Here is a 27009-nt window from a genome sequence, read left to right as displayed (position 1 = left end):
AGCTATAACACACAGCATGTTGAAATATCTTCCCCTGATATATACATTCCTCTCCCACGCATTCTAATGGTGTGGCTTCATATGCAAAGCAGCTCCTGTTATGGAGGAAGGATAGGGAAGGGTTAAATATGAAGGCTGTTTTGTTACAATAGAGAGAGAAAAACCCCTCCGTCAGCCCTCATGAGGAAGGGAGAGAGAGGGGGAGGCTGGGCAGGTCGGGCGGATGTGTTTACCGCCCCGTATCCGCTGGTTACGAGCTGCTGCACCGTGTTACAGCTCTGGGGCTGTCCCTAGGCAGGGAGGAAGTACGCAGCAGCTCTTTGAGGTAGGTAGGAGTCTGTGTGTGTGTGTGTGTGTGTGTGTGTGTGTGTGTGTGTGTGTGTGTGTGTGTGTGTGTGTGTGTGTGTGTGTGTGTGTGTGTGTGTGTGTGTGAGTGTGAGTGTGAGAGAGAGAGAGAGAGAGGGACAGAGTGATCGTGTGTGTGTGTGTGTGTGTGTGTGGAGCGCTCCGGGTTCCTCTTACCGTCCTTCTCAGCCTCGTCTGTGAGGGCTGTGGCCCCTGGCCCCGTTCTGGCTGGGCCTTGGCAGCGCGCCCTGTCCTCTCCTCCATCCCCCTCTCTCCGCTCGCACTGGCTGTCTGCCAAGTCCACCGCCGCCCCTCCTCCCTCCTTCTCCTTCAGTTCCAGCTCAGAGAAGCGCAGCATAGCACGCTACAGACACACACACACACACACACACAGTCATGAGACCGACCCTGCGCTGCTCTCTTTTTCTCTCTCCGCACGAGGCCTCTTTCCTTGCTCCTCTACTAAGGGTCTGCGTCCCCAAAGGCCAAAGTGACTTCCTTCCTCCTTCCCTTATTTCCTCCCTTTAGTTATCGTCTCCTTTCCGTCATTTGCACTGATGTGGATGCAAGAGCTGACAGGGTGAACGCCAGCCTCTGGACTGCTGTTTGTTATGTAGCCTTAACCGTCACCTGTCAACTTGTTGTGAGATCAGATCAGTGCAGATTGAGGAAGGAGAGGGGGCAAGGAAAGGAAGCCATTTTAGACTCTGTTGACTCTCTCTGTAGCCGTTCATGCTTTACAGTGAGGTCACCTCAACAACAGCTAACAACATTGACATCAATAAAACAGTTATGGTCTGGTAACAGTTCTCCATGCCCCTTGTCGATTTTTACTCCTGACTGGCTGTCTTTAACAGAAACACACAAAAACAACGACAGAAAAGCCTGATTCTTCTACTACGCTCCTGAAACCGCAAAAACCAAAATGAAAATAATAATTTGTCAAATTTTGGAATAAGAAGTGTAAATGAACTGACCTCACAGTAAGCAGCAGGTTGACTTAATTTACTGTCCTCTTGTGTTAAGCCTTCCATCTAAGTAATTGAATTAAACGGGTGCTCAATATTTTTGGCCAGTCATTTCAGTCATACAACTGTCATTTCAGTGATATAGAAAACAACTGACATTCATTGATATTAAAACCCATCCTATTAACATCACACAGTTATGCATATGAATTGATTTAATAAACAAGTCAGAGTAGCAAGGTAAACAGAAGTGTGAATTAAGCAGTAAGGCCCAAGTTGGTGTGGTATATGGTCAATATACCACGGCTCAGGGCTGTTCTTAATCACGACGCAACGCAGAGTGCCTGGATACAGCCCTTAGCCGTGGTATATTGGCCATATACCACAAACCCCTGAGGTGCCTTATTGCTATTATAAACTGGTTACCAACATAATTAGAGCAGTAAAAATAAATGTTTTGCCATACCCGTGGTATACGGCTGTCAGCCAATCAGCATTCAGGGCTCAAACCACCCAATTTACAATAGCCTATAGATCATATTCAATACAAGAGGGTTTCTGTCAGCCAAATGCCAATCTAGAAAGACATGAACACTGGAGCACACAATCTTGGGCGTCACAGAAACCTCCCTGTTGGGCTCCCATATAGGAACCATTAATTCAGTGGTAAATCAATGACCAGGCAGCAGAGGCTGAGACTGGGGAATAGGGCTGAGGCTGGAGAATGAGGCTGGGGAATAGGGCTGAGGCTGGGGTTGGAGAATGAGGCTGGGGAATAGGGCTGAGGCTGGGGTTGGAGAATGAGGCTGGGGAATAGGGCTGAGGCTGGGGTTGGAGGCTGAGGCTGGGGAATAGGGCTGAGGCTGGGGTTGGAGAATGAGGCTGGGGAATAGGGCTGAGGCTGGGGTTGGAGAATGAGGCTGGGGAATAGGGCTGAGGCTGGGGTTGGAGAATGAGGCTGGGGAATAGGGCTGAGGCTGGGGTTGGAGAATGAGGCTGGGGAATAGGGCTGAGGCTGGGGTTGGAGAATGAGGCTGGGGAATAGGGCTGAGGCTGGGGTTGGAGAATGAGGCTGGGGAATAGGGCTGAGGCTGGGGTTGGAGAATGAGGCTGGGGAATAGGGCTGAGGCTGGGGTTGGGGAATGAGGCTGGGGAATAGGGCTGAGGCTGGGGTTGGAGAATGAGAGTGGGGAATAAGGCTGAGGCTGGGGTTGGAGAATGAGAGTGGGGAATAAGGCTGGGGTTGGGGTTGGAGAATGAGACTGGGGAATAAGGCTGGGGTTAGGGAATGAGGCTGGGGAATAGGGCTGGGGTTGGGGAATGAGGCTGGGGAATAGGGCTGGGGTTGGGGAATGAGGCTGGGGAATAGGGCTGGGGTTGGGGAATGAGGCTGGGGAATAGGGCTGGGGTTGGGGAATGAGGCTGGGGAATAGGGCTGGGGTTGGGGAATGAGGCTGGGGAATAGGGCTGGGGTTAGGGAATGAGGCTGGGGAATAGGGCTGGGGTTGGGGAATAGGGCTGGGGAATAGGGCTGGGGTTGGGGAATGAGGCTGGGGAATAGAGCTGGGGTTGGGGAATGAGGCTGGGGAATAGAGCTGGGGTTGGGGAATGAGGCTGGGAATAGGGCTGGGGTTGGGGAATGAGGCTGGGGAATAGGGCTGGGGTTGGGGAATGAGTCTGGGGAATAGGGCTGGGGTTGGGGAATGAGTCTGGGGAATAGGGCTGGGGTTGGGGAATAGGGCTGGGGAATAGGGCTGGGGTTGGGGAATGAGGCTGGGGAATAGGGCTGGGGTTGGGGAATAGGGCTGGGGAATAGGGCTGGGGTTGGGGAATGAGGCTGGGGAATAGAGCTGGGGTTGGGGAATGAGAATGGGGAATAGAGCTGGGGTTGGGGAATGAGGCTGGGGAATAGAGCTGGGGTTGGGGAATGAGGCTGGGGAATAGGGCTGGGGAATGAGGCTGGGGAATAGAGCTGGGGAATAGAGCTGGGGTTGGGGAATGAGGCTGGGGAATAGGGTTGGGGAATGAGGCTGGGGAATAGGGCTGGGGTTGGGGAATGAGGCTGGGGAATAGGGCTGGGGAATGAGGCTGGGGAATAGGGCTGGGGTTGGGGAATGAGGTTGGGGAATAGGGCTGGGGTTGGGGAATGAGGCTGGGGAATAGGGCTGAGGCTGGGGTTGGAGAATGAGGCTGGGGAATAGGGCTGAGGCTGGGGTTGGAGAATGAGAACGGGGAATAAGGCTGAGGTTGGGGTTGGAGAATGAGGCTGGGGAATAGGGCTGGGGTTGGGGAATAGGGCTGGGGAATAGGGCTGGGGTTGGGGAATAGGGCTGGGGAATAGGGCTGGGGTTGGGGAATAGGGGTTGGGGAATGAGGCTGGGGAATAGGGGTTGGGGAATGAGGCTGGGGAATAGGGGTTGGGGAATGAGTCTGGGGAATAGGGCTGGGGTTGGGGAATGAGTCTGGGGAATAGGGCTGGGGTTGGGGAATGAGTCTGGGGAATAGGGCTGGGGTTGGGGAATGAGTCTGGGGAATAGGGCTGGGGTTGGGGAATAGGGCTGGGGAATAGGGCTGGGGTTGGGGAATGAGGCTGGGGAATAGGGCTGGGGTTGGGGAATAGGGCTGGGGAATAGGGCTGGGGTTGGGGAATGAGGCTGGGGAATAGAGCTGGGGTTGGGGAATGAGAATGGGGAATAGAGCTGGGGTTGGGGAATGAGGCTGGGGAATAGGGCTGGGGAATGAGGCTGGGGAATAGGGCTGGGGAATGAGGCTGGGGAATGAGGCTGGGGAATAGAGCTGGGGTTGGGGAATGAGGCTGGGGAATAGGGTTGGGGAATGAGGCTGGGGAATAGGGCTGGGGTTGGGGAATGAGGCTGGGGAATAGGGCTGGGGTTGGGGAATGAGGCTGGGGAATAGGGCTGGGGAATGAGGCTGGGGAATAGAGCTGGGGTTGGGGAATGAGGCTGGGGAATAGGGTTGGGGAATGAGGCTGGGGAATAGGGCTGGGGTTGGGGAATGAGGCTGGGGAATAGGGCTGGGGAATGAGGCTGGGGAATAGGGCTGGGGTTGGGGAATGAGGTTGGGGAATAGGGCTGGGGTTGGGGAATGAGGCTGGGGAATAGGGCTGAGGCTGGGGTTGGAGAATGAGGCTGGGGAATAGGGCTGAGGCTGGGGTTGGAGAATGAGGCTGGGGAATAGGGCTGGGGAATGAGGCTGGGGAATAGGGCTGGGGTTGGGGAATGAGGTTGGGGAATAGGGCTGGGGTTGGGGAATGAGGCTGGGGAATAGGGGTTGGGGAATGAGGCTGGGGAATAGGGCTGGGGTTGGGGAATGAGGCTGGGGAATAGGGCTGGGGTTGGGGAATGAGGCTGGGGAATAGGGCTGGGTTTGGGGAATGAGGCTGGGGAATAGGGGTTGGGGAATGAGGCTGGGGAATAGGGGTTGGGGAATGAGGCTGGGGAATAGGGGTTGGGGAATGAGGCTGGGGAATAGGGCTGGGTTTGGGGAATGAGACTGGGGAATAGGGCTGGGGTTGGGGAATGAGGCTGGGGAATAGGGGTTGGGGAATGAGGCTGGGGAATAGGGGTTGGGGAATGAGGCTGGGGAATAGGGCTGGGTTTGGGGAATGAGACTGGGGAATAGGGCTGGGGTTGGGGAATGAGGCTGGGGAATAGGGCTGGGGTTGGGGAATGAGGCTGGGGAATAGGGGTTTGGGGAATGAGGCTGGGGAATAGGGCTGGGGTTGGGGAATGAGGCTGGGGAATAGGGCTGGGGTTGGGGCGAGAGCCGCTCTAGTTGCAGGGCTTTGTTGAGTCTGTTTAGCGGAGACTGGGCTGCTAGCGGGCGCTAATCTCCACCGTCGGAGAAGGACTGGGAATTGGCCAGGATTCCACTAGAGCAGAGCTGAGAGAGCCAGGCTGTCTCTGCACCCCAGCGCTCAGCCAACAGCGCTAGGAGGAGGATGGGGGAGAGGGGGAGGGGAGGTTAACGGAGTATAATTTGAGGACAGAGGAGCCTTTTGGGGACTGGGAGAAGGGAGGGGGCTGGCTGCTCTACGTCTATCCCTCCCCTCCTTCACCACCATCTATCCCCCCATCCCCAGGCCTCACCTGCAGGTTAACAATAGCCTGGGGCTTTAAGAGCCCGACAGGCCGCCATGGCACACACGCTCAGAGGCACACACACACAGGCACACACACACACACACACGCAGCCAGCAGCTTAGCTTCTGCCTGGCTGAGCAGCGCAGGAACACACACACACACACACACACATACACACACACACATACACACACACACACAGCGTGTTGTGTTCACTCGCTCTCTCTGCGAACTAAAACACCACCGCAGTGGAGGGCAGCTCCACGGGCTCATAGCGTGGGTGAGGGAGGGGGGAGACAGAGGGGAGGCAAGGCAACGGCCAACAGTAATTACACTGGAGCTTGTGGAGACGGGGCTTGGCTTGGCAGGGCGGCTTATACAGAGCAGAGAGCTTCGTACTTCCAACTCCACTGTTCTCTATAGACCACCGTCTCCTTTAGTTCTGCCCAGTGAAACCTGACTGGCTGAAATCTTAGAAAGACCCATCCTATCAGTCTTCCTCCCTTGTGGTCCCAACTGCTAAAACACCAGATGAAAGTCATCATCAAATCCACATCTAATCCCAAATCTTGATTTTCAATCAGGTGTGTTATTCCTGCGTTGGAACAAAAGCCAACACATACTGCCTCGCTGTAGGAACCAGGAAAGGACTATTGAGGATGTTTTTAAAGACTTTAAAAGGGTTAGGTATGTATGTGTTCTGGGAGATTACCTGCAGTGCCCGCTGCTCTCTGCTCAGCTTGCTGGAGTCGGCGTACAGCTCGGTGGTGACACACTTGATGCGGTCACCAACGTAGCCAGAGGAGTTAGCGATGCGCTTGGCCAGGCTGGACCTCCTGGCCCTGGGGCAGCCTTGGTCGTCGTACTCCTCACCCTCGTGGGACTCTGTGTCCGTGTGCATGTCCTTGTCCAGGTCCGAGTAGTGGTCCATGGTCCTTTCATTCCTAAACCCAGATTCGTTCAAGGTGTGTTCCCTAGGAGAGTGGTCTGCGGAGGTGCGGTCCTCGCAAGAGCGGTCCCTACATGTACGATCCACACGTGTATGGTCCCAGGAACTGCGGTCCCCAGAACTACGGTCCACAGAGGTGGGGTCCTCAAAAGTACAGTCCCTGCTCTTAAAGCCCTCTAAAGATTGCTCTCTACGGTCCCAAGAGGTGCGGTCTCCAGAAGTCCTTGCGCAGCGAAGGGTCTGCTCCTCTGGCAGGTCAGAGATGGGGCTGCTCCCTGCAGGGCTGGGGCTGTCCTCCTCACGTCTGGGGAAAGGGCAGGGGGAGAGGGAGGGGGGAGAGGGACGGAGGGAGGAAGGGTGGAAGCCCAGCCACAGCTGGCTGCGTTGCTGCTGCTGCTCTGCCTGCCTGTGGGCCTGGCCTGGCCTGAGTTCAACAGCCTGGCCGGTACGGAGCATGTGCTGGAGCTCTGCCTCTCTCCCCTCGTTTCTCCCGATACTCCCACTACCCACAGGTTTGGAGGGGTCTCCTCTCTTAGCACATGGAGAGACAGCTTTGGTCAGGGGAGAGTCGCTGTCCCCATCGTCTTGGATTAAGTCGATACAGACTATCTCCTCTCTAGCTCCCGTCAGGGGCTTGTGGTTGAAGCTCTTTGAGCCCAGGCCTGTGGACCTGTCGGTCTCTCTGTCCCCCCTGCGGGTGTGTTTAGTGTCTGAGGCCTGGGTCTGGCTCTTGTAGGCCAGGGCAGAGTCCTCGTGGTGCTGCCAAACCTTCTCCTTGGGCTTGGACCTGAGCTCCTGCAGCCGCTCGCTGGTCTTGAGGTCCAGGCCTGTGTGGGGGGAGGACATGAGGGGGTGGACCATCTCCTGGGAGTCATGGAAGGTCAGGTAGTCCCCGTGGCTGGGGGGGATGCCGTACGGGAGGCCGTGCTTGGGGGGCAAGCGGGGTGGGTACAGGCTGCTGCTGCCCAGCAGAACAGGGTGGGGGTACACTGGGCCTTTGCCTGGCATGGGCATGTGGGGCAGGGACATGCTCTCCTGGACTGAGTAGGGCAGGTATCTGTTAGCGTAGGCTAGGCTAGGGGGCAGATAGCCGTCACTCTGGGGGAGGTAGAGGTGGCTGGGGGGGTGGCCGGACGGATGGCTGTTGTCTAAGTGGGGCGGCTGCTGGGGTTTGAAGGGCATCTCCTGAGCCTCTGGTTTCTTGAGGGGTTTCAATGGCTTCCCAGAAGAGGGATGGCTGCCCACTCTGTTGGAAGAAGGGGCTGTCTCCGAGTAGTTGGGGGAGGATCTTGGCCAATCACCGTTGACCTTGGGAGAGGGGGAGGCAGAGGACGGTCGGCTCCCAGAAGGAGCTACCACAGCTGGGGCATGGCTGGGGACGACAGCCCCATCGACCTCACCTATCCTGGGACAGGAAGAGCTTCGCTGCTGGGGCGAAGAAAGTTTCTCCAGGTTTTTATGTTTGATGACGGAGGGGTCTTTGTTGTGGTTGGCGTCTGAGCTGGAGCTGTCGTGGACCGGGGTCGGGCTGGGCACCACCCAGGAGGAGCGTAAAGTGCTAATGATCTCAGGCCTCTCAGGGGTTTTGGAGGAAGCCCCTGACGGGGAGAGGGTCTCTTTGAGGAGCTCCCGGCTGGGGGGTAAGCCGTATCGAGCCGCGGGCGAGTAGCCCAGCTTAGCCAAGGCCTCTAGTTTTGGGGGGAATCCGTTGGGGGAGCCTTCCAGCTCCAGGATTTTGGCTGACAGATCCAGAGGCTTGTCCGCAGGGTCTTTGGCAGGAGCCTGTAGTACTGCTGGTCTATCAGAGGACAAAGTCTTTAAAGGGGACTGGCTCCGCTTCCTTTCCCCATTCCTCTCCACATTCCTGTGCTCTGAGCTGCTGCCCTGCTCTTTGGGTTTGGCTTTGTGGGTGTTGCTGCCGGACCGCACCGGGGAGCGGTGCTCAGAGGCCATGCTGCTCATGTAGAAAGGATGGGACACCGACGAGGAGGAAGAGGTGGTGGTGGTGGTGGAGCAGGGGGGGCTTCTGAACAGTGACTTCTGGATGTCCAAAGTGCTGTTGTCTATGAGAGGAGAGGGGGGAGGGACTGAGGTCTGGGGAGGGTGGGGGGCTGTGCGGGAGGACTGCATTATAAGTGCTTGGGTGGAGTCCACTGGTAGGCTGCTGCTAATGCCAGTCCCAGCACTACTACTGCTACTACTGGTAATACTGCTACTGTTGTGAATGCTGCTGCCAGAGCTCTTACTAGAGGAAGTCCGGCTGGGCTTACTACTGCTGCTGTTGTTGTGCTGCCTGTCACTATGGGACTGGGGTTGGGACTGGCACTGCCTGTCTCTACTGTGTGATTGGTGATGGGGTTGGGACTGGGGCTGCCTGTCACTATGTGACTGGTGATGGGGTTGGGACTGCCTGTCACTATGTGACTGGTGATGGGGTTGGGACTGCCTGTCACTATGTGACTGGTGATGGGGTTGGGACTGCCTGTCACTATGTGACTGGTGATGGAGTTGGGACTGCCTGTCACTATGTGACTGGTGATGAGGTTGGGACTGGGGCTGCCTGTCACTATGTGACTGGTGATGGGGTTGAGACTGGGACTGGGGCTGCCTGTCACTATGTGACTGGTGATGGGGTTGAGACTGGGACTGGGGCTGCCTGTCACTATGTGACTGGTGATGGGGTTGGGACTGGGGCTGGGGCTGCCTGTCACTATGTGACTGGTGATGGGGTTGGGACTGGGGCTGCCTGTCACTATGTGACTGGTGATGGGGTTGGGACTGGGGCTGCCTGTCACTATGTGACTGGTGATGGGGTTGGGACTGCTGGTGGGCCTGGTGCTGCTGGTGAAGCTGGGACCCGTAGGGGGAGGACTCGTGGTGGATCCGGGGCCCCAGGCCCTGCATCGGGGAGAGGGTGTTGGGGACCACCGTGGCCATGGGGATCCTCATAGGAGGGGCCAGGGGGGAGGAGATGGGGGCCGGGGGGTACGGGGGCATGTAGAAGAGGCGCTCTGCCCCAGCAGCGGTACCCCCCGCCCCTCCACACAGGGACTGGTAGGCCAGGTGCTGGGGCAGGTAGGGTGAGGGCTGGGACAGGAACGAGGCCTTGTACATGTTGAGGGCTGCGTATTTGGAGGAGTCCAGGAAGGGGTACAGTCCGGGGTCAGCGTACGGGTTTACTGCCCAGGGCAGTCGCAGGAAGCCGTTGCTGCCGTTGAGGCCCAGCTCAGAGGGTTTATCTCCAGGCCCCACACGCCGCTCCATCCCCAGGCCCTCCCCTCCTCCACCAGGCCTCTGCAACCCGGGGGGAGAGCTCTTATACAGACCCACGTAACCGTTACCAGGCTTCCTGCTGTCCAAGGTCAACCCTTCAGGTTTGTAGACAAGGTCATAGCCCAGGGGCAAGGAGGAGACCCCCTCCCTGGCTTTTTCGGAGGCGGACAGGGTGCGAATGCCCGGGTAGACCATCCCTCCGTGGACACGGAGGCTCTCCCTCATCAGGCTGCTACGGTCCATGCCCAGGGCAGCTAGCGGGTTCATTCTGCAAGCAGCACTCGCATCCACCTGCAACAAGACAACACACAATGCCAAGGAGAGGGATGAGACTGAGCCTTATAGCACTAAAGGGATGATATTCTCATTTATACACATTTATGGTTTCTCAGTATACTGTGGAATCCTATTAGACAAGCTCTTGTGATATTACATTAGAGAATATTAAAGCGAATTAACTCACTTTTGGAAATATAATAAGTAGAATTTCCCCTCAATAAAAACAGATCCACTATCAACTTTTAAAGCTGTAGTAAGACCCTCTTAAACAGTTAACACAAATCAAGAGACCACTAGCCAGAGACGTGGGTATATTTTGTAGAATTTCCATTAGGAGCACATTAGTAATGCATCTCCATTAATCAAGCACGGGGGGATTCATTTAACAGAGAGCTCCATTTTAAAATGCCCTGTCTCCATACTGTAACCACAACACTTAAGAACACGTCTCCGGACCCACTCTACAACAAGGGAAAGTCAAGGTCATTGGAGAGCGCCACACAAGCAGCAGAATATGGAGCCGTGCTTTGCAAATGGCACCTTATTCCCTATTTAGAGCACTACGCTGGTCAAAAGTAGTGCACTATATAGGGAATAGGGTGCCATTTGGGACGAATCCTTGCTCTATCTGGCTCTTGTAAGAGGGAAGCTGCAGCTGATTCCTAACAGGGGAAGAGAAGCCTCTGAGGCAGCCAGGCAAACGACATGTATCAGTCTGATCCATCATCACTAGCAGGGGGATTCATGTCTACCTGGATTGCTGATGTACCGCTACAGTAGACCAGCCCTCTGTTCTACTCCCACAGACCAAACCATACCTGGGTTCAAACAGTATTTGTTTTTATTCAAATACTTCAGCTGCACTTGATTGAGCCTGCCTGGCGCAATGGCACCAATGAAATCGTCCCAAAAGTGAACATTTTCGCCCAACTCGTACTGCAAGGCAGGCTCAATCAAACACTCAAAGTATTTGAGAGATAGCAAAATACTATTTGGACCCGGGTCTGCCTGCCACTGAGCAAGTCCATGACAGAGTAGAGTACTGATGCCAGGAAGTGGATTAATTGAGTTTCCTGCCTGTCCACGGTACGATACGGGGGCGGCTGTTTGATTCATCTATTGGATCAACTGCAGGACCCATTTAGAAACGATACCAGGCAGCCCAGTGGAGGAGTAGCTACACCACAGTAATCCTACATCCAAATGAAAACCAAAGCCCTTGTGGGGGGCTCTTCCAGGTCTGCCATACATTACAGAGAGGGCTTTATATCGTAGCTTACCATGCTTTGTGTGATGTGGTGGTTCCTGGATGGTTAGGTCCACATGGGTAGTCTGCCTCCCACCATCCCTCACTGGTACAATCCTGTCAAGACAAAGACAGAACAAATGTGTGTTACCATCAATCAATCAATCAAATTTATAAAACCTTTTTACATCAGCAGATGTCACAAAGTGCTTATACAGAAACCCAGCCTACAACCCCAAACAGCAAGCAATGCAGAAAAGCAGTGGCTGGGAAAAACTGCTTAGAAAGGCAGGAACCTAGAGAGCGCAAGAATGAGTCAAAACAGCAGGTGACAAGGTAGCACGTCGGGTGAACTGGTCAGGGATCCTCTTAGAAAAAAAAGACACAACTATCGGAACTAAGACTACAAATAATTGATGTTGGCACAAGATGGAGGGAAAGTTGGACCATAACTAACTAAATTAGTTAACAAAAATGTACGCTTAATCTAGTAAAAACGAATGTATTATACAAGAGACAAAATTCGCTAATTCTACAGCACGGCAGAGTCATGTCTTCAGTGTAAAACCGCTCTAATGATGACTCAGTAATCCATCCAACCGAGAGAGAAGAGGAGGAAACCGAGAGAGAGGAGGAGGAAACCGAGAGAGAATAGGAGGAAACCGAGAGAGAATAGGAGGAAACCGAGAGAGAGGAGGAGGAAACCGAGGAGAGAGGAGGAGGAAACCGAGAGAGAATAGGAGGAAACCGAGAGAGAGGAGGAGGAAACCGAGAGAGAGGAGGAGGAAACCGAGAGAGAGGAGGAGGAAACCGAGAGAGAGGAGGAGGAAACCGAGAGAGAGGAGGAGGAAACCGAGAGAGAATAGGAGGAAACCGAGAGAGAGGAGGAGGAAACCGAGAGAGAGGAGGAGGAAACCGAGAGAGAATAGGAGGAAACCGAGAGAGAGGAGGAGGAAACCGAGAGAGAGGAGGAGGAAACCGAGAGAGAAGAGGAGGAAACCGAGAGAGAGGAGGAGGAAACCGAGAGAGAAGAGGAGGAAACCGAGAGAGAGGAGGAGGAAACCGAGAGAGAGGAGGAGGAAACCGAGAGAGAGGAGGAGGAAACCGAGAGAGAGAAGAGGAGGAAACCGAGAGAGAGAAGAGGAGGAAACCGAGAGAGAGGAGGAGGAAACCGAGAGAGAAGAGGAGGAAACCGGGAGAGAGGAGGAGGAAACCGAGAGAGAGGAGGATTTCATTGCCACAGGCAGAATTTCTTGGACTAATCAAATCTTGGCAAATGTAATGCATCTACGGTATAGCAATTTGACATTTCCGTTTTGGATCAAGGAGCCAGAGCAATAATAACAAATGCTTCCTCTCAGCTCGTCTCCTAGGCAGAACATAACTCGTAATCCAACGGCCCCAATGGCTGTCACCTGTCACAGGGAAATGTTTCAGCGCTCGCTGCGCTCTGACAAAGATGCAATCACCTCGCTGCCTCACCTGGGCTTTCCAGCCACACGGCTTGCTGCCTCACCTGGGCTTTCCAGCCACACGGCTTGCTGCCTCACCTGGGCTTTCCAGCCACACGGCTTGCTGCCTCACCTGGGCTTTCCAGCCACACGGCTTGCTGTCTCATCTGGGCTTTCCAGCTACACAGCTTGGCTGTGACATAAAAAGGAGAGGGGGCCATTGGCAGGAGATGACATACACAAACACACACCAGACGCATGCCACACACACACACACACACACACACACACACAGTCACCCGCTATTGATGGGTTTACAGACGTGGGATTTCAATAATGCAGGCCTGCCCTTATCTCCAGCCATTGAAGGAGGGGGGAGAGAGTGGCCATTTTCATCCATCAAACTGTCCCCACCTCACGCTTCCTCCACGCTCACCTCTGGCTAGCTGCTTTCGTAATTTGCATAGTAACATTGTAGCTATGAAGCAACATTACCATTGCCAAGCAACCTGAACAAAGAAATGGGGCAAAAACAACGTGTCGAGGGGACGTCCAACGTTTTAGATGTATGCAAAATCCCACCTGTGGATTGGGGGCATATTCTGGTGGAATGAAAGTCTCCATAGAAAGTTCCATTTCATCACTTCAGGTGACAATCAACAATGTAAAGGATGGAAGTATGTGCACAACCTAGATACTGCAGTAGAAATATATACATACACAAACACACACACAGAGTACCAGTCAGTAGCAATATATACACACACACACACAGAGTACCAGTCAGTAGAAATATATACATACACACACACACACACACAGAGAGAGAGAGAGAGAGTACCAGTCAGTAGCAATATATACATACACACACACACACACCCCCCGAGTACCAGTCAGTAGAAATATATACATACACACAGAGAGAGTACCAGTCAGAAGCAATATATATATACACACACACACACACACACACACACACACACACACACACACACACACACACACACACACACACACACACACACACACACACACACACACACACACAGAGAGAGAGAGTACCAGTCAGAAGCAATATATACATACACACACACAGAGAGAGTACCAATCAGTAGAAATATATATGAATGCCATTTAGCAGACACTTTCATCCAAATAAACTTTTTTTAAATGTTATTTAACCTTTATTTAACTAGGCAAGTCAGTTTACCCCGGCCAAACCCGGACAACGCTGGGCCAATTGTGCGCTGCCCTATGGGACTCCCAATCACGGCCCATGCTCTACCAACGGAGCTACAGAGGACCATGCTCTACCAACGGAGCTACAGAGGACCATGCTCTACCAACGGAGCTACAGAGGCCCATGCTCTACCAACTGAGCTACAGAGGCCCATGCTCTACCAACTGAGCTACAGAGGCCCATGCTCTACCAACTGAGCTACAGAGGCCCATGCTCTACCAACTGAGCTACAGAGGCCCATGCTCTACCAACTGAGCTACAGAGGACCATGCTCTACCAACTGAGCTACATAGGACCATGCTCTACCAACTGAGCTACATAGGACCATGCTCTACCAACTGAGCTACATAGGACCATGCTCTACCAACTGAACTACATAGGACCATGCTCTACCAACTGAACTACATAGGACCATGCTCTACCAACTGAGCTACATAGGACCATGCTCTACCAACTGAACTACATAGGACCATGCTCTACCAACTGAACTGCATAGGACCATGCTCTACCAACTGAACTGCATAGGACCATGCTCTACCAACTGAGCTACATAGGACCATGCTCTACCAACTGAGCTACATAGGACCATGCTCTACCAACTGAGCTACAGAGGCCCATGCTCTACCAACTGAGCTACATAGGACCATGCTCTACCAACTGAGCTACAGAGGCCCATGCTCTACCAACTGAGCTACAGAGGCCCATGCTCTACCAACTGAGCTACATAGGACCATGCTCTACCAACTGAGCTACATAGGACCATGCTCTACCAACGGAGCTACATAGGACCATGCTCTACCAACTGAACTACAGAGGCCCATGCTCTACCAACTGAACTACAGAGGCCCATGCTCTACCAACGGAGCTACATAGGACCATGCTCTACCAACGGAGCTACATAGGACCATGCTCTACCAACTGAGCTACATAGGACCATGCTCTACCAACTGAGCTACATAGGACCATGCTCTACCAACTGAGCTACATAGGACCATGCTCTACCAACTGAACTACATAGGAACATAGAAGACAAATACCTGTCTTTTGAACAAAATACATTATTATAATGTAGTGTAATAACAGTCCTATAAACAGTAGCACATTAAAATGTGCACACTCTGGACCTCAGATTACACACAACATTGGAATTGTCCAGGCATGGTCCTATGGTCTCACATCACTCCTACAACCAAATCCCTCACCTATTCCCTATAGACATCACATGCACTACAACCATTAAATCATTTCCAGTTCTGCTCAAGGAGGAGTCTATAGCGCAGAGAGAGAAACAACAGTTCAGTCACGTTCTCCACATTCATTCTCCACACCCTCCATGACCCTAGCTTTCAGTCAGCCGACAGGGAGGGAGGAGGGGAGGAAGGGAGTGGAGAGATTAACCCATTTCGTGCACCCCTCCCCCTCGCCCAGGATAAACAAACTCCGCTCTCTATCGACGGCATGTGCTGTTGAATAGGCAGAAGGAGACTTAGTTTATTTCTAGAGCAAAAACAGGGTTTTATTTTTTATTGTTCTGATTCACAGAACTGCTTTTATAGGCTTTGGAGGAAACCTATTAGTCAGACAAGGGGTGTCATGTACCCCAAAAATCTGAGGGGGTACAAAGTACATGAGGATGGCTGGGGGGTGGTCCGGAGGGGGACTAGCCCGTGTCTGTAAATTGTTTAATTTTACAAACACCTAGAATTAATCATATGTCAAAAAATATATTTTTTATATACACACACACTACCAGTCAAAAGTTAGGACACCTACTCATTCAAGGTTCTTTATTTTTACTATTTTCTACATTGTAGAATAATAGTGAAGACATCAAAACTATGAAATAGCACATGGAATCATGAAGTAAGCAAAAAAGGGTTAAACAAATGAAAATATATTTTAGATTTTAGATTCTTCAAAGTAGCCAGTCTGTCTTGATGACAGCTTTGCATTCTCTCAACCAGCTTCATGAGGTAGTCACCTGGAATGCATTTCAATTAACAGGTATGCCTTATTAAACGTTAATTTGTGGAATTTCTTTCCTTCTTAATGCATTGGAGCCAATCAGTTGTGTTGTGACAAGGTAGGGGTGGTATACAGAAGATAGCCCTATTTGGTAAAAGAGCAAGTCCATATTATGGCAAGAACAGCTCAAATAAGCAAAGAGAAATGACAGTCCATCGTTACTTTAAGGCATGAAGGTCAGTCAATGTGGAAAACGTCAAGAAGCTAAAACGTTTCTTCAAGTGCAGTCACAAAAACCATCAAGCGTTATGATGTAACTGGCTCTCATGAGGACCGCTAGAGGAAAGGAAGACAGTTACCTCTGCTGCAGAGGATAAGTTCATTAGACTTTACCAGCCTCAGAAATTGCCACCCAAAAAAATGCTTCACAGAGTTCAAGTAACAGACACATCTCAACATCAACTGTTCATAGGAGACTGCGTGAATCAGGAGTTCATGGTCAAATTGCTGCAAAGAAACCACTACTAAACGGCACCAATAAGAAGAAGAGACTTGCTTTGGCCAAGAAACACGAGCAATGGACATTAGACAAGTGGAAATCTGTCCTTTGGTCTGGAGTCCAAATTTTAGATTTTTGGTTGCAACCACCGTGTGTTTGTGAGACGCAGAGTAGGTGAACGGATTATCTCTGCATGTGTAGTTCCCACCGTGAAGCATGGAGGAGGAGGTGTGATGGTGTGTGGGTGCTTTGCTGGTGACACTGTCGTTGATTTATTTAGAATTTGAGGCACACTTAACCAGCATGTCTACTACAGCATTCTGCAGCGATACGCCATCCCATCGGGTTTGTGCATAGTGGGACAGGACAATGACCCCACACACCTCCTGGCTCTGTAATGGCTATTTGACCAAAAAGGAGAGTGATGGAGTGCTGCATCAGATGATCTGGCCTCCACAATCACCCAACCTCAACACAACTGTGATGATTTGGGATGAGTTGGACTGCATAGTGAAGGAAAAGAAGCCAACAGCTCAGCATGTGGGAACTCCTTCAAGACTGTTGAAAAGAAAAAGCATTCCAGGTGAAGCTGGTTGAGAGAATGCCAAGATTGTGCAAAGCTGTCATCAAGGCAAAGGGTGGCTACTTTGAAGAATCTCAAAAACAAAATATATTTTGATTTGTTCAACACTTTTTTGGTTACTACATGATTCCATACGTGTTATTTCATAGTTTTGATGTCCTCACATTTATTCTACAATGTAGAAAATAGTACAAATTAAAGAAAAACCCTTGAATGAGTAGGTGAGTCCAAACATATACATATACATGTCACAATATATATATATATATATATATTAGTGCATATCTAGCCATACCTCTTGAGCTGTCTGACTGGTGTTTCTTTTTTTTTACAGAAAATGAAGCGGGCCCTATTATTGGTGTGACACAAATGGCCAGAAATGAACTCATGTTTTTTTTATTTAATCCAGTTAAAATGCAAAGTGCCAGCTGAGCCATTTGTTGTTTTGGCCTTGCTTCCATTTATCTTTCACATTTGGAGTCCCTCCCCCCCTCTATCTCTATTTTGGCTCCAACTCTCATGACGCTTGGATGCCCTAGCAGCGCCCCAGACAAAGCAGCCTGTAGTTTGGTTTTGTTTCGTGCGACTCGCCCCAGCCTGCCTGTGCTCCTTAACCACAGATATTTGATAAGCCTGTTACGAAACAACTTCCCCCCTTCGTCACACAGAACAGAGGTCTCTCGTGCAATGTTCTTTCGCGAAGAGGTTCGCAGCCAAGGGAATTGTCCCACTCACTCACCGCAATGTGAGACAAGCAATTCGTCATTAATCTGTCATTTACATTTCAATATAACATTTATATTTGTGACATTGGCCAATGCACAAATTTGTGTGATTGTCTAGGCATACTGCATTATGGAAATATAATATATGTATTAACATAATCATTAACATAATTGAATTCATTAATAAAATTACTAAATAAAATGGATTAGTTGTATTCCGATTGATTAATCATTTTCAGGGAAACGGGCGTGTCCAGACTTCAGATTACAACCATGGATGCGTTGGGCGTGCCATTATTCGAACGAATAAAACCTTGCTGGTCAGAAAAACAAGTCCCCTTATGCGCAATCATTTAATGGTCGTGTTATTTCGTTTCCTGTAAGCAATTAAATGTGAAACCAAACCACTGCGCTCTCCCTCACTCCTTCTGGAAGTTGACGGCTTTGTTTGTTGGTGCATAAAACCAATCCAAAATAATACGGCCCTAAGCCTATCCAAAAAGTAGTTCAAAGGGTCTTAGTTCATTTTACAGTTTTTATTGCTTTTTATTGCATCAGGGGATCAGCATACAGACACGTTTTGGCTACGACAGTGTCAGGATTTAGGAAACACCGCTGGCTGCATGCATGGTGGTGGTTTTACAATGTGGATTCGCCTAACAAATTCATCAATAACGTAAACATGTAGGCTAGACTTTATCCAACGACCTAGGATATGTGTAGGCTATAGGCCTAGGATAAGACGAGCACCCAACAGAGATCATGCGACCTGTACGACATGCCGTCTAATTGCACAGTTTAAATTACAGAATCATAGACGTGTCATTCTAAGCACGGCGTGACAAATTCTAAAATCAATGGGTGGCAAGCAGAAACAGCCAGCCAAACACCACGGAAGTGTCCCTCACTTGACCTAAAACTTGGCTGCTCCAATTCTTTTTCCATTTAAATAAAATACGTGCCCCTAGTGTAAGGTACCTCGGGGCTGTTATCCTTTCTACTTAGGTGCATTCTGGCTGCTGGTGATAACGACACGTAAAGAAAACAATGTGTGGGCGTCTGGAGGCGTCCTTTTACGAGAGAGCGCAGAGAACCGTGCACACAGAGCTCCTGCTGCGGCACAAAAGCGCTCTGAAGCGGAGAGAAGAGCTCTCCTGTTTCGGGACCGCCGTCCCTGGGGAGACTCGCCTTGTAGAGGAAAAGCTTCAATCAAACTGTGACATCTCCAGCGGGAGTCGACTAAGCAATTCTCTCTCTACAGCTCACTGCAGTGCCGTGGGTTTATTTTCCTTCACAAGCGTTTCCACTGATTGTGTCAAACTCGAAAAATAGCGGACCTATATCCTATTAATAAATTCGGCATATGTTTGAAGTAGCCTATAGGCCTACAGTCAGAGAAGGGCCTCATTTAGGCCTACATGACAACAACCAGCTAATATTGTGGTAGCAGAAAAAGCTTGACAACCGTGAGTCAATCACGCTTATCTTTGATGCCTTATTACTCTTCCCATTGTTCAAAAGAAAATGCCTAAATAAATGTTTATCTGACGCCGAATGTTCTCTCGGCGGTTGGCCAACGACTGACTATTTCCATATCACATTTCAAGGTGGTGGATGAAGGAAAAAATATCCTCAAAACCACCGTCTCTCTGGACACGACTCGTCTGTCTGCCTGCGTTGAGTGCACAAAGGCTCCAGCAGACGAGATGGCTGCGCTAAAAATAAACAGCCCGGGTTGCCAGAATGGGGGGCGTAGGCCTTCACCAAATAAATGCAGAATGCGAGTAGGGAGGTCTCTTCTCAGATAAATCACTTTAAAAAGTATGATTTTGACAATACCAATTGGTTAGGCAAGCTGTTTAAGCCGTTCTTGTGTCCTGAAATCTGTTATTTGAACATAACGAGTCTACAGGTACTTGCGTAACTGTAGTAATGGATGTCTTTCCAGATTTATCCAAGTTGTAGGCCTAATTGTTCGTGTGTGACAGCATTCATTAGATTTGACTGTCATATGAAATATGCCTAGATAGTTGTCAACAGCATGATAGCCTTCATTTATGCCAAATGCAAACAATGCGGGTAAATTGCGCTCACAGCCCCCATACCAAGTTGGTTAAATTAAAATATAAACAAAAAGCATTCCTAGTCTGAAATTGGTTCTTCAGAAGGCCTATAAAGGACAATCTTTTTTGAATAAGCTCTGTGACAGTAGGCTTAGGCTCTGTGACACTAACCCCTCGGTCTTTGTGCCACATTCAGCTTTCAAGCTACCAAGTATTTGGAATTAATTTATGGTAGGAAACTGACAACAAATGCCAGATAACTTTGTGAAATAAACAGCCTAGGCCTGTATTATTTGCCTATGAGCCTCAAGCGCAGTAAGTTGCTTCTCCACTGTGTTCGCTCTGTTCTTGGTGTAAAAGTTAAAACAGAAATTGAGGCGTTTTTATGAGTCCAAAAACACTGCACTCCGTTGTTGCGTCTGAACTTGCTTGTGTCTAGTACTGTATATGCAACGAGTCGAATTCCGTAGCGCAGCCTGTGACCAGAGTCATTTCCCGTCCCCGGGGCGAGGGGAGGACTTTAGTTCGGACTCGTTTAAGTTAAGGCGACAGAACACGTCAAGTTGCCAACATGACAAGAGTATATGGTGTACAAGAAAACAGACCTTGCAATGTGGGACAGAAGCCTTAGACACGTTTACTTAGGCTTACATTATCCTAAGGACACCTACTCCCGTCTCAATGCGCTCGATCACCGATCATTATAATTCATTTTAAGCATGATTGCCGCATTCTATCCATGAAGTCGTTGATAAATGGAAAACGATACAGCCCAGCACACCATCATCCACTCGCTGAAATGCGCAGTGAAATTACAGAGATGACCTCCACAAGCGTTTATCTGCAAAGTCGTTCCACAAGGTATATGGGATGGTGTCAAAAATGGGCGAGGCACTAAATTAAGACTGAATCTTTATTTTTATATATAGAAAAACGGCTATAGGCCGATACACACGGAGACTCAACTAATTTGTTTATGCCAGGCCATTCATTTGAAACATGATAATTAGATTACTCTACATCGAAATCACACACGCGCACATTTTTTATTTCACATTTTCCTTTAAATGTAGCTGACTGGCTGAAAAAATAGATTAGCTCGAAAGTCCCGTGACAACATTGGATCTCTCATTATGACTTACTAAGAGTTTGGATGAACGATAAAACATGTAGGCTTAATGAACACATTTCCGTTACCAAACCATCCAATATCACACCATCAATAGGCTACAATCTTTCTATAGAAACGGGTTTAGGCTAGACTAGGTTTATACAAAGCCTATGTGAAACATTAATTCTACTAGGTTAACACATCTCTCTCAGTACACCAAAACATTGGCAAGCAACTAAATATTCCACTTAAATACGCAGTTCTTTGTAGAAGCCCTTATCAGATGGCCAAGTCTCCATACCGTCAGAGCGACGCCGAACAAGATCGAGTCTTCAGACTGGAGCAAGACAGAAAAGCAAACAAAACGAAACATGGAAAGGAAACCAAAGGCACAAACGTCCACAAAACTTCTTAGCCTACCTGATAGAAATCCCAGAATAATTTCTCTAATTTCGATTGTCCTTGGCCAAAACACAAAATGTCCAGTTGGAACTTTTTGGCCGTGTTCTCTAGGCTCCACGAGTCAGTCAAAACGACCCGACGAGAGTTCGTGCGTCAGGGGAAATATCACTTTTGTAATTTAACTTTACAGCAAACAGGGGTGACAATGTTGTGCTTGTTAAATGACATGTCGGTAAGATTAGACTACGAAAACATCCTTAGTCTTTATACATTTCCAGTTGGTAAAAATCCGGGAAAGACGAGTAGGCGACAATGAACGACCTCATCCACGGAGTAGCAGTGATAGGCTACGTTTCTGCCCCCAGTAAATATATCCATTAGTAAAAATACACCAAATGAATCGTTGTCGTGAATGTTTCAAGGAGCACAGGTGACAACAACGGTCGTAGGTCTCAATAAACTAATTCAGTTTGGTTATGCATTGCAGCGCCATGTTGAGCTCGCCATACAGCACACACGCCACCTCAAAAATATGGCGAGAATTTCCGTTTTCAACATATAAAGAATGCTAACAGTGCCCATTATCTTCAGTGAGAGGCTAGGATGTTTCTGTCAATGTTCCCATTAGTTTTTATTTCGTCCTAATTTTACTGTTCCGTTTTCTTCCGTATGGCACCATTCAGAGCACTCACAACTACCGCCTCCAGACGTACAACGGAGAATGAGTGCCTGCGCCTTGGTTCCAGTGGCAGACTCTACCCAGAAGGCCAATCGGGGAACCGCAATTACCATAAACCTCCAGCACGCTTCGCTCCACCAGTGCTCTCCACAGCGAAAACAAAGGGAGGGAGGGCGGGCGAAAGAGACCGCCAGCGAGCGAGGGAGATATTGAAGGTAAATAGGTTACTGTGCATATTCGTTATTTTTCTTCCTGGGCAATAGATTATGCTATACGCCTACATTTATTTTTTGCTCTCAGTGTTGGGTATGGCATATTGTCAAGTCTATGTCCCATTCCAGGGATATATAATATTATAACCTTTTCTATCACAATTATACTGTATCATTTGTATACTTATACTTTGAAGAAAGAAACAAACAGAAGACTTAATACTCGAATTTACCCTACACTCTTAGAAAAAAAGGTTCTGGATACAACCAAAAAGGGTTATATGCTTGCTTCATATATGGTACCTCTTATGGTTCTATATAGAACCCGAAATTGGTTCTATATAGAACAGTATATGAAACCCAATGGTTCTATATTACCCAATTTTGGTTCAGGAAGAAGAACCCTACAAAAGGGTTTTATATAGAACCTTTAGGGGTGCCATATATGAAGCAAGCATATAACCCTTTTTGGTTCTATCCAGAACCTTTTTTTCTAAGTGTAGGGTAAATGCGAGTATGAAGTCTTCTGTTTGTTGCTTGTTGCTTTCTTCAAAGTAGAAGTACACAAAGGATACAGTATAATTGGGATAGAAAATGTTATAATATGATCTATCCCTGTAATCATTGGGACATAGTCTGGACAATATGCCATACCCAACACTGACAGCAAAACACATATTCAGGCATATAGCATAATCTATTGGCCAGGCCTATAACCACAGATCTAGGATCACCTGACCCCAAATCAATCCTAAATCTAAGGAATAGAATATAATGGAATTTAATGGAAACAGACTAGAGAGATATACAATACTTGGCGCTGTATCATGAGAAAAACTACCTATTTCGTTTAGAACTGTGCAAAAGGAAGCATCATAATAGCTCAAACCGGGTCCGCGTAATTGGATTGCCGTTATTAATGACAGACAACTCTCCCCTACAGTCCCATGGGAACTAACCCGTGGGGTTATGCCGCTTCATTGCGCTCTACACCGCGATGGATTTCACATGAGCACGATGAATTCACACACAGTAAAGGCATTACATGCGATCGATACGCAGTGGGGAAACGGTTGTTGAATAGATAACGGTTCCTTTCATTAAAAAAAAAAAAAACAACGTTTTTTCTACCGTCACATAGGCCTAACTAAGAATCACTGTCAACCGAATATGAGGCAACATTGCAATTAGTTGGCCTATGAAGTTAAATCCAAACGTGTCAAATGTTATTAGATTAAATTGTTGACTATAATGAAGTACCTGGAGAATGGACATGTTTAATTTATTCTGAGAATTTACACACCGATGATGAGATGGGCGCGATCCGCGAAGGGGGTGAGTGTCGAAAAAAAGGCAAAGCCCTTGTCAGCAATACTCAGCATCAAAGCCAAACTTGCTATTGACAGTGAGTGCATTTGTAGATTGCTTGTGAACATGCCCTCTGGACCTTTTATGGCACATTGGCTACAGGTCTGGAACTATATGGCACTGCCAGTGCGCTCGACACAGGCCTGTGGTCGCTTGCTCAAGTTCCATTTCCCCTCAGGTACTGTAGGTTTAGGCCTATGGGATTTATAAATCACGCCAGAAAAACGGTGGTGTAATGGTTTGTGTTGCTTTTACATACTAAGGCGAGGCTGTGTATCTTATTTGTCAGTGCATTTGTAATGGCCTACGCATTAAGATTCGTGCGTCATCCTAATGGTTTGTGTCAGACGCTTGTTGATTCTTTCCAATCAACACCTAATGAAGGAACCTGTAGGCTATCCGTGTATTTAGCCCTGGTTACATGTAGGCCTACACGTGTGAGCGCTATCAAAATGTAATATTCCCTTTTTATCAGATGGTGCTCCCTAAAACACTGAGATGACACTGGACCAACATCAAGCGCATGGTAGTGGTAATGCGCTTTGGCACTTCGAGACAGATGGACGCCTTGCAATGGAAAACCGGTCGCAACCCAACACCAGGTTCAAGCGAGCCCGTAATGGTGCAAACCATCTGTGATGGTGCATTACTGCCACCGTCTGGACAGTTGTGTTCATTAAGATTTGGCACACAAAGAAAAGAGCGCAACACCTTAGTCTTTTACCCGTATAGTGGCACTGCTATTACACCGCATCAACATTGTATAATTACTTGCCCCCAATCCCCCCTTCCCCAAAACACGTGTAAATATTGGACTATAAAGTGTGCCTTCCTCTATTATACTTATGCTAAGATGTTTATTCTATTCAACTGAGCCATTTATTTCTTTATTATTCTTGTATTTTCTTATTTCTTATTGTTTTGCATTGTCGAGAAGGAACCTGCAAGTAATCATTTCGTTGGACAGTGTATACTATGTGTATCCGTACACAAGTCTAATACAACTTGAAATAAGTGGCCTAACTGGCCCCTTAATCATAGTGTCTTAGTGCTGATCTGTGATCAGTTTTAGCTTTTGGATGATAATGAACAAGATCACATGGACAGGGAGGACCTGATCCTGGATCAGCACTCCTGCTCGGAGATCCTTTATGAATATGGCCCCTGGAGAGCAGTGGAAAGGGAGAACCCCCAAAGACCCAAGACAGTGACTGAGGGGAAGATGTCACAGGGGGTATTTGGATGAAGCCCAGTAGAGTCCCTGTAGATAGAGCCATTTTCCTGATACGTAGAAACTAGTCTGAAACCTATCCCTAGGCAACACAGTGGTGTGGTTTCAATGAAGGATTCTTTTGGCATAGAGGAAATACGTAGTTCCTCTTTGCCAAAAACGTCTATCGTTGAAACCAGACCCTAGCCACTGTGTTGCCGAGGGTCGGTTTCCAAGACTATGTAGACCCCATAACACCAGGCAGTGTCACACCTTACCTTGCCTGTCACATTCTCCAAGATAGCAGGAAAGGGGTAAGTCAGGCGCAGGAGACTGAGATCCGTTGAACAAACGTTAAATCAAGCCCAGAGCAAATACAGCGACAAGGCAGGGTGCACAGTCAACAAAAAAAAAGGAAGGAGAATATCTCCAAACTCCAAATAGACGGGGCGCAGCCCGGCAACCCTAATGCCTATCCAAATACGTTGCGTAATACATACGTTTATTGTAGTGGGCAGGATTTATGTAACACGAAACAATCCCGCACGAATCACAAACGAAAACAGACAAACTAAATACCCCCTACTAATGACAAACAAGGAACAGGTGCAGACTAAAACAGACATAACCAACAGACACTGAAACATGTATCGGTGGCAGCTAGTAGGCCGGCGACGACGACCGCCGAGCGCCGCCCGAGGCGGAGGCTGTGGAATCTCTGCATCAGGGCTGGATCCAGAATGTCCCCCACCGGGACCCAGCACCTCTCCTCCGGGCCGTACCCCTCCCAGTCCACGAGGTACTGCAGGCCCCCCACCCGACTGTGTACGCCGGGGCCCCCCCCGATGTCCAGGGGGGGTGGAGGGACCTCCCGCAACTCAGCGCCTGCAGCGGACCAGCTACCACCGGCCTGAGGAGAGACACATGAAACGAGTGGTTAATACGGTAATATGAAGGAAGTTGTAACCTATAACACACCTCGTTTATTCTCCTCAGGACTTTGAACGGCCCCACAAATCGCGAACCCAGCTTCCGGCAGGGCAGGCTAGTAGGGACAGGTTCCGGGTCGAGAGCCAGACTCTGTCCCCCGGTTTGAAAACGGGGGCCTCACTGCGGCGGCGGTCAGCGCTCTCCTTGTGCCGTCCTATAGCTCGTTTAAGGCACTCCTGGACGGCACTCCAGGTCTCCGAGCGCTGGACCCATTCCTCCACCGCAGGAGCCTCTGTCTGGCTCTGATGCCATGGCACCAGGACCGGCTGGTACCCTAACACCACCTGGAAGGGCGACAAGTTAGTAGAGGAGTGGCACAGAGAGTTCTGTGCCATCTCGGCCCATGGCACGAACCTCGCCCACTCCCCTGCCCGGTCCTGGCAATAGGACCACAGAAACCTGCCCACATCCTGGTTGATACGTTCCACCTGCCCATTACTCTCGGGGTGGAAACCCGAAGTCAAACTGACCGAGACCCCCAGCCTCTCCATAAATGACCACCACACCCTGGACGTGAACTGGGGACCCCAATCAGAGACGATGTCCTCGGGCACCCCGTAGTGCCGGAAGACATGCGTAAACAGGGCCTCCGCGGTCTGTAGGGCCGTAGGAAGACCGGGCAAAGGGATCAGACGGCAGGACTTAGAGAACCGATCCACAACGACCAGGATCGTGGTGTTCCCCTGAGAAGGCGGGAGATCCATAAGGAAATCCACCGACAGGTGGGACCACGGTCGCTGTGGAACGGGGAGGGGCTGTAGTTTCCCTCGCGGCAGGTGCCTAAGAGCCTTACACTGGGCGCACACCAAACAGGAAGAGACATAGCGCCTGACATCCTGAACCAAAGTGTGCCACCAGTACTTCCCTTTCAGGCCCCGCACTGTCCGTTCAACACCAGGATGACCCGAGGAGGGTAGAGTGTGCGACCACCGGATCAGATGATCGCGAACACCGAGCGGGACGTACTTCCGACCCGCGGGACACTGAGGTGGAGTGGGTTCAGACTGCCCCGCCCGCTCGATGTCCGCATCCACCTCCCAGACCCCTGGTGCCACCAGACAGGAGGCAGGGAGGATGGGAGTAGGATCGATGGTCCGCTCCTCGGTGTCGTGGAGACGCGACAGTGCGTCGGCCTTCAGGTTCTGGGAACCTGGAATGTACGACAGAGTGAATTGAAACCTTGTAAAAAACATGGCCTACCTGGCTTGACGAGGGTTAAGTCTCCTCGCTGCCCGGATGTACTCCAGGTTACGGTGATCAGTCCAGATGAGGAAAGGGTGTCGTGCCCCCTCAAGCCAATGTCTCCACACCTTCAGGGCCTTGACCACGGCTAACAACTCCCGGTCCC

The 27009-nt window shown here is 49.8% G+C and overlaps 1 protein-coding gene across 3 annotated transcripts in view; it reads right to left on the bottom strand.

The window, feature by feature from the left end:
• The window catches only part of LOC106574692 (BCL-6 corepressor), a 63191-nt gene extending 41251 nt beyond the window's left edge, over positions 1–21940 (bottom strand). For 2 of the 3 annotated variants that reach the window (XM_045697990.2, XM_045697991.2), the window contains exons 1-5: positions 21221–21940; positions 11198–11280; positions 6129–9929; positions 1323–1379; positions 523–709 (exon numbers count right to left, since the gene is read on the bottom strand). In XM_045697990.2, the coding sequence (XP_045553946.2) occupies positions 523–709; positions 1323–1379; positions 6129–9929; positions 11198–11200 (4048 nt within the window). In that variant the 5' untranslated portion in view covers positions 11201–11280; positions 21221–21940. The remainder of the gene's footprint in view (positions 1–522; positions 710–1322; positions 1380–6128; positions 9930–11197; positions 11281–21220) is intronic. The other variant, XM_045697994.2, reaches the window with a different exon arrangement.
• Between the last annotated feature and the right edge of the window lie 5069 nt (positions 21941–27009).

This window comes from Salmo salar, chromosome 16, assembly GCF_965601325.2.
Source record: "Salmo salar chromosome 16, fSalSal1, whole genome shotgun sequence".
Classification (NCBI taxonomy): domain Eukaryota; kingdom Metazoa; phylum Chordata; class Actinopteri; order Salmoniformes; family Salmonidae; genus Salmo; species Salmo salar.
The sequence above is the reverse complement of the archived record's forward strand: the minus strand, read 5'-3'. Positions and strand labels throughout refer to the sequence as shown.